Genomic DNA, 9,268 nt, shown 5'->3' with positions numbered 1-9,268 from the left:
ATTAAATTTTATAATTTTTTAATTATTTATTTTTTTTTTTATTTTTTTTTTTATTTTTTTTTTTTATTTTTTTTTTTTTTTTTTTTTTTTTTTTTTTTTTTTTTATTTTTTTTTTTTATTTTATTTTTTTATTTTATTTTTTTATTTTATTTTTTTTTCTGGTGATCGAAAAATATGGAGAGCCAACTGGAGAAGGATATTATAAGCATATTTACACAGAGTGTGTCCTCAAGTTTTGAAGATGTAAAATATAGTGAGGAGAAGATAAATAACTTATATAATGATAGTAATAAAGAAGAATATATAAAAATATTGTTAAAATTAATTATGTATCCATATAATGAAAAAAACGAGAATAAGAATGTTTATGATAGTAGTTTAAATAGGAATGTTAAGGTGAGTATGTTGATTAGTATAAAGAATTTTATAAAGAAGAGTGTACATAGTAATTTAGAAAATATGGAACTAAGTACTGATATGTGTATATTTATAAAACATATTTGTTTACATGTATTATTAGATATAAATAATGAAGATATTAAAAGCTTGCAGAAATATTTTTTCGAGATTTTAGTGAATTTATTGAAATTTAATATTTGTGATGATTATGATTATTTACTTTTTTATATTATCATATTATATATTAATGATTATAATTATATAGATTTAGTACATATATTTAATAATGAAGAAAAAAAAAAAAATCAAGATACTTTCAAAATTATAGAATGTATTATGTTATATATACAAAATAAGGAAATCTTACAAAATATAAATCAACATAATTTTTTCATAGAATATAATAAAATTCTACAAAATCTAGAAACTATAAAAAATATTATAATTAATAGAAACAATTCGTTGAATGATGATATAATTAATTATATTAATAATACAAAAAGGATATATAAATCAGGGGATAAATATAATTTGTTTATGTTGAATGATGCTCTTCTATATAATATATCTCCTGAGGGTCTACCCACCCTAAATAATAATAATAATAATAATAATAATAATAACCATATTAGTGGTAATATGAACACTAATCAAATTAATAATGGTAATTATTATGAGAACTTATCAGGATTAACAACAACCAACTTTGATTTTAGAGGGAAGGGAAGCATAAGCAAAGACTATAATAATAATATAAAATCTATTGATACCAACACATTATTTCATAATAATATTATGAATATTTTTTCAAATATGAATTGTAATCATTTTAAAAAAAAGTATGTAGCTTTAAAAATTATAAGGAAAATTATAAAGAAATATAAAAATAATGATTATGTATCTAAATATGACCTTAAAATTATATTAACACACATCGAATATCCTGTAACATTATATTTTATCTATTTATATAACAAATTAAATGAATATACAAATTATATTAATTTAAAATTAAATACCTCAACAAACAATTTTAATACATCTAATAATGATATGATAAATGAAGAATTAAATATTTGTTTTTATAATATGAATAATATATTAATGAATATGCATGTATTCTTAAAAATCTTTTACAATATTAATATGATAGATTTACCGGAGTATTATGAGGATAACTTTGATATATTCTTTAATATTTTCTACACCTTCTTGTTATATGATGAAGACATTTTAAATAATTATTACAACCATTTGCATCTTATTAAAACAGTATTAAAAGGAAGTGCCGTCACACCGTCTGGGGCTCATAATAACATGAATAGAAGCACGTCTATAATAAGCAGCAGCAACAATAATAATAACAACAACAATAATAACAACAACAACAATAATAACAACAACAGCAACAATAATAATAACAACAATAATAATAATAATTATATGAAGAATGCGCTTGGTAATGCGAATGTTTCTTTGAATGATTTATTAAAGTGTAAAGAACACTTTAGTGAGAATTTAATAAAATGCAAAATTATGATAATAGATGTTATAAAAATATTATCGGAGAATTATCAAGACGAATCAAAAATATATGTAATTAAACTCATATGTTCTCTTATTCAAATATTATATAAGGAAAAGGATAAGATATTATTATGTCATAATTATAATTGTTTATCATCAAGTATTAAATTAATACATCATATGAATTTAGAAAAAAATGATTTAAATCCTTATAAAGATAAAGAATTTGTTGAAAAAGTAATCGAACGTGTATTAAATCATATACGTTTAAAAAATATAGATATTGATGAAATTATAGAAGCAGACTTAGAATATTTTAGACATGATTTAAATAATGTAAATTCTTTTTCTATACGTTCAACATCTATATACTTTTTAAAAACTTTATGTAATAATTATTTTCATTTGTGTTTTCCGATTCTTGAATATAAAATATTAACAAAAGACACTTTATTAACCTTATCATCTGATGGAATGGATGTAGCAAATAAATCATCAGGAAGTTTATTAAACATGTCGAATATTAATAATGGTGTTTCGATTAATAAAAATGATCCATGTTATGAAGCATGTAATGTTGAATATAAGGTGCAATTAATAGCTTGTTTAAATCATTCCAACTTAACACAAAATTTTTATGAACATATGCTTAAGGATCTTATGAACCAATTTCTTATGACAATAAAAATGAAATATAATAATATGGATGTATTGTGTTACACTATGGAAAATTATAATTTTGAGAATCCTCAAATGAATACAAGCAATAATAATAATAATATGATCAACATGAATAGCAACATGCATAACAACATGAATAGCAACATGCATAACAACATGAATAACAACATGAATAACAACATGCATAACAACATGAATAGTAATAAGTGTGTGTGGTTAAGAGATGATGATATGTTTAATACTCCAAATTGTATTTATTTACTATCCATATTAAAATATTTATTAAATAACAGAAACATTTGTACGACAAATAATGCTTTAGATATTTTCCTATTCCTACATTTCTTATTATATAATGAAAAAATTATGATACATAATTATGCTTGCTTATGTATAAATAGAATATTAAATCAAACGTTAAATGAAAATATTTATAAAATACTTTTGGAAAGTAATATGGTACAACGTATATTAAACAGATTATTATTTTTATTAAAATATAATGTACATAATAAAATATTAAATGAATATATATTAATTACTATATTAAGAATATTTCTTATTTTTACATATAAGATATCAGATTTTTATGTTATGGTATTATTAATTATAGATAATATTATTAAACTAATAATTAATGATTCTCATAATCCATTATTTAATCATTATTTATTTGAATTATTAACAATTATTATATCCTTAATATATAAATCGCAAGTACAACAGCATATACAACAAATTGAAGATGTTATTATTACAACATTCTCACAAATTCTACAAGTTTATATACATGATTTTATCCCTTATGTATTCCAAATATTATCCATTATAGTAGATAATACTTTTACTATACAAAAAATACATATCAAAATATTAAATCATTTATATGAAATGGACTTATGGAAAAGTACCATTGGAAATGTTAATGGTATTATATGTGTACTAAAAAGTTATTTTAAAAAATATAATATTTTTAATGATATTATTAAAACCAACATGCAACAATTATTTAATATTTATCATTATTGTTTATCTAATAAAAAATTATACACAGACTCTTTCCAAATTATTCTTAGTATATTTACATACTTACCTTTAGATTCTTATGAATCTTTCCTAAAACCATTATTCGTCTTACTATTCACTTTCTTACAACATTATAAAAATGATATAATCAAAATTAAGGTCGTTCATTCCTTATCCGTCTTTATATTGAAGACTAATGTTGCTGTCTTTATAACAACTCTCGACACCATACAAGATGGTAAGAAATGTGCAATGGATATATGATATATATATATATATATATATATATATAAACGCGCAAATGCATATATATATAAATATATTTATATGTATATATATTTATATGTATATATATTTATATATATATATATATATATATTTTTTTTTTTTTTTTTTTTTTTTTTTTTTTCTAGGCCTAATTTTCAATGTCCTCAAGAGCCTGTACCTACCCATTCTGGACAAACTAATAAACGTGAACGAGAAAATTATCATATTCCTAGCATTAACCAAACTACTAAACCACGACAAAATAAGAAATGAGCCCTTTGTTGTAGACATATTAAATTCTCTAAACAAAAATATAACCAGTAATGAATTAGTCTTAAAAAAAAGTAAGGTACAACATTTAGATGTTGAGAAAGATGAAATGGACCAAAATTTTGAGGTTACATATGTGAAGCTACAAATGATAAATAACGATAATGTTAACGAGATGGTAAGAGCAAAAATATAACAAACAATATCAACACATAAATATATAATATAAATAAGGAAAAATGGGAACCTTTCTATGTGTCCAAAAATATAAATAAATAAATATATACATATATATATATATATATATATATATATATATATATTTATGTGTTCTTTAATTTTTTTTTTGATTTTCCCTTTACAGGTACTAAAAAATATAAATATTAATGATGAACTTAAACAAAATTTATATAACCAACACTTCATGCAGATATGTCATAATAATGCTTTTAACACAATTCTTCAACTATTTAATAATTAGAAAAAAAAAAAAAAAAAAAAAAAAAAAAAAAGAGCAACTTTTTACAGGACACTTATAATTTGTAAACAATATATATTACATAAATGTATATAATATATATATATATAATATATATATAATATATATATAATATATATATAATATATATAATATAATTATGTATATTTTTATTTTTTTAATATGCACATACATATATATGTGTATATAATATAATTATGCACATTTTTATTTTTTTTTTCCTAATATCCACATACGTACATATATACATAAATACATATATACATATAAATACATATATACATAAATACATATATATTTTTATACATAAAAAAAAAAAAAAAATTTATAAAGAAACATATTATATATATATATATATATATATATATATATTATATAACATCGCTTCTTATTAATATTAAAAATAAAATAAAACAAAAACTTTTTGACTTTTTTTACTGTTTCATTTTTCTTTTTCTTTTTCATTTTTCTTTTTCTTTTTCATTTTTCTTTTTCTTTTTTCTTTTTCTTTTTTTTTTTTTTTTTTATAAATATAAAACTTCTATTAATAAATTAAAGTTGAAAATATAAAAAAAAGAAAAATATATATAATGTATTTTAAGATCTTAATTATGAAATATAAAATAAAAAATAAAAATGTACTCTTCAAAGGCTATAACATGGAATGTAAAATATTATAAGTTTTACAAATAAATACATTACATATATATATATATATATATATATATATATTTATATATTTATATATTTATATATATACATATTTTTGTAGATGTATAAATATATTGTTTTTATTTTATCTTATTTTTTTATATGATTCCCATTTTGTACAACTCATGGAAACTTAAAAAATTAAAATCAGATTTATGTTTGTTTATATATGTTTACACCATGATAAGGAAAAGTTTGTATGATGAAAAATTTTTTAACGAAAATTATAGAAAATGCTTTTAAACGAAACGACGAAAAGAAAATTAAACAACTGTTTCACTTCATCAATCATACAAAGGAAAAATGTAATATCCATATAAAACAGGAAGATGTTGTACATGTCATTTCAAAATATGGAATATATATAAACCTTTTAGAAAATTATTATTTAACAAGAAATATTACAAATGACAATATTTATGATTCAAAATCCTTTTATAATAAATGTAAAGAAGAAAATTTTATAAATTTTATGGATATAAAAACTAACCAATTCATAAATATTAATATAAATGATAAACATAACATATACAATAAAAATCAAACCTTGTATAATCATTATTATCATGGAAAACAAAAAAAGAAAAAAATATTAATAGACCCATATCATAATTATCACATTATAAATATAAAAAAATTTCTTTATTACAGTAAATTGTATTTTAACTCTTTTTTTCACATATATTTTAAATCTATACTCAAAGAAACACAATCTAATAAAAGAAATATTAAAAATTATATATATCTATTTCATTCATTATGCTTGTTAAATTATAAAGAACAAAAACAAATATCCAAATATATTTTTGAAACAATGATTACAAACATTATAGAAACAAATCAATATTATTTAAATCATAAAAGAGACATCAAACCGAACACAAATAATACCAAACATTTATTTAATGATGGACATCCATTATGTAGTAATACTTTAGTAGAACTTGTGACCGTCATAAATAAACACATCGACAAGCTGCAAATGTGGGGAATTAATATTAATATTGTACAACTATTATGTCTCCATTTGTACAATTATGTTTTTCATTCTACCTTTTTTATAATAAATTGGAAACATGGGAAAATGGAAAGAGAAACAAATGTTCACGTGGAAAATGATAAATTAAAAATTTGTCAGGCGAAAAGTGGTAAATTAAAAATTTGTCAGGTGAAAAGTGATAAATTAAATAATGTTCAGGTGAAAAGTGATAAATTAAATAATGTACAGGTGAAAAGTGATAAATTAAATAATGTACAGGTCAAAAATGATAAATTAAATAATGTTCAGGTGAAAAGTGATAAATTAAATAATGTACAGGTCAAAAATGATAAATTAAATAATGTACAGGTCAAAAATGATAAATTAAAAAATGTACAGGTCAAAAATGATAAATTAAATAATGTACAGGTCAAAAATGATAAATTAAATAATGTACAGGTCAAAAATGATAAATTAAATAATGTACATGTCAAAAATGATAAATTAAAAATTTGTCAGGTGAAATTTTTTCAAAATAAATCTGATGTAGAAGAAAATGTCCATGTACATGATTGCACACCTTACGATTCATCGTTCCTTGGAAATCTCTCAAATGTGGAGATACAAATCAGCAACGATGAGGAAACAAAAGAAATAAATATAAATGAACTGAAACTTTTTTATAATTCTACATTTATGGATATATCCAATTTTGTAAGTATTGTTTATTTTTTGAAAAAGTATTATAATAATAATGCTTTTTTTGTCAGAAATAAGAAATGGAAAGATCCAATTGAAGGAGACCATTTAATGAGTCTTATAGATAAAAGAATTGTTTATATATATTCACATATATATGTGTGTAATTATCCCTTATCATATTTAAAAAGGTGTATAGAATGGAAGTGTTTAAAAGATAAGGTAAAGGAAAAAGTAGGAATAGAAGATAATTTAGATAAAACATTTAATTTTATAAATTATAACAATATAGAAAACGAATTAATTAAAAAGAATAATTTTTTATTTTCCCATAAAAAAAAAATATTATATTATTATAATAATATATATTCAGATATAACTTATTCATTATATTCGAATACACATTTGTTAATGTTAAATATTTATATTTCCCACTTTGATAAATTATTAAAAGATACATTTCAAAAAAAATTTGTACTTTTTCAATACAACATGATGATTATTATAAAATTTGTAAAATTTCTATCCACAATTTGTTTACGTCAAAATGATGATATGTTTTGTCATTTTAATAAAATAATATATTATCACATTTCTTATTGTAAATCATTAATTTGTTTAAAAGAACAAAATGATAAATATAATCACATTAATGATATGATGTGTGTGTATTATCAATTCTTTGAGTTCTTATTAAAATATTACATAACTTTTTTATGTACCAACAATTTAACTTTTCTTTTGTCTTTTTTTTCTGACTTGTTCAGGCAAAAGGGAAATAAAATAAAGGAATTAAAATGGGTTGTTTTAACAAATGAAGAGATAATAAATAGGATGAAGAGGAATTCATTGTGTATGTCTTATCACAAATGGGATGATGAAAGTGTATCAATTGTTGATACTATTTGTGATAATAAATTATATATGGATAAATTATATATGGATAAATTATATATGGATAAATTATATATGGATAAATTATATATGAATAAATTATATATGGATAAATTATATATGGATAAATTATGTCAGCTGTATAATAAAGAACTATATTGCGACTCACACAAAAAACCATTTGGTATGAATTCATTAAATGATCGTCTTAAAAATAAAATTATAAATAAAAGACATGTATACAATATATGTAATTCATATATACAATTAGAACATTACGATGAAAGGTTTATAAGTTTAGTGTCAGCATATACTAAATTAAATCTTGTCAAATTAAATAATAAAGACATAACAGCAGTAGTTTATTTTTTTTATAAGATGAAATATAAAAATATAGAAATAGCTGGAAATATCATGACTCATATTGAAAAGACATTTATACAATATAATATGAATGAAATATATATAATATTAAAATATTATTTTGAATTATACAATTTTTTAAAAAAGAATATTTCGAATATATTAAGTCATGTTTTTTTTTACATTTTTTCCTGTTATTATATAGATAAGTTTATATTATTAGATGATCATTATTCGTTATGTCTTACAGACAAGGAAGGAATAAAAAGAAAAGAGAAGGACAAAAAAGAAGATATATTAAAAAGAAGTCATTTTTTAGAACACCATAATATGAACATATCACATTATATAAATGAGTTGAGGAACTTATTTTCTTCTTTAAATTACAAGATAAACATATTATATAATGAAGAAAATAAATCAATAGAAATACAAAATAATGATAATATAAATTATGAGATAAATGAAAAACAGATAAATAAAATTCTTTTAAATATTCTTATGAAAGGAGAAAAAAATAAGGAAGGAAAAAGAAATATATTTCATTATCAAATATATAAGGACAAAAATTTTGTAAAATCCATTTTAAATATTTTATTACTTATATCCAAATATAAAATGAAAAAGCAGTACATGTTATATGATATGAGTTATCTAACTTTTATAAAACAGGAAAAATATAATAATATGTTACATGTATACGACTGGGCAAGTCTTATAACAAGTCACTGTAAACTAAAATATAATCCTCCTTATGTCGAGAAATATATTTTGATTTTCTACAATATTTTAACAAAACAAGATAAAAAAATAACAGAGGATATTAAAAACAATGATCCCAATAATAATTATGATAAACATTATTGTACTGAACAGATGATGAGGGTAATTAACTCTTTGTGTTGTCATTTAAAAAATATGAACCTCAAAAATAAGGTGTTAATATATAATTT

General features: G+C 19.8%; 2 protein-coding genes across 2 annotated transcripts; both read left to right on the top strand.

Annotated features, from left to right (window-relative positions):
- Nucleotides 1–174: 174 nt before the first annotated feature.
- On the top strand, nucleotides 175–4,651 carry PRSY57_0930800 (hypothetical protein; the record flags this gene model as incomplete). The annotated part of the gene is made up of 3 exons (XM_012907547.2): nucleotides 175–3,871; nucleotides 4,047–4,348; nucleotides 4,535–4,651. The coding sequence occupies 3 exons, from the start codon at nucleotides 175–177 to the stop codon at nucleotides 4,649–4,651; spliced, it is 4,116 nt and encodes a 1,371-aa protein (XP_012763001.2).
- A 931-nt stretch (nucleotides 4,652–5,582) lies between these two features.
- PRSY57_0930700 (hypothetical protein) lies at nucleotides 5,583–9,268 on the top strand (the record flags this gene model as incomplete). Its single annotated transcript, XM_012907546.2, has 1 exon — nucleotides 5,583–9,268. A coding segment is annotated over one exon (3,686 nt), but the record flags the coding sequence as incomplete, so codon positions are not given.

The sequence above is a fragment of the Plasmodium reichenowi genome, chromosome 9, assembly GCF_001601855.1.
Source record: "Plasmodium reichenowi strain SY57 chromosome 9, whole genome shotgun sequence".
NCBI lineage: Eukaryota > Apicomplexa > Aconoidasida > Haemosporida > Plasmodiidae > Plasmodium > Plasmodium reichenowi.
The sequence above is the reverse complement of the archived record's forward strand: the minus strand, read 5'-3'. Positions and strand labels throughout refer to the sequence as shown.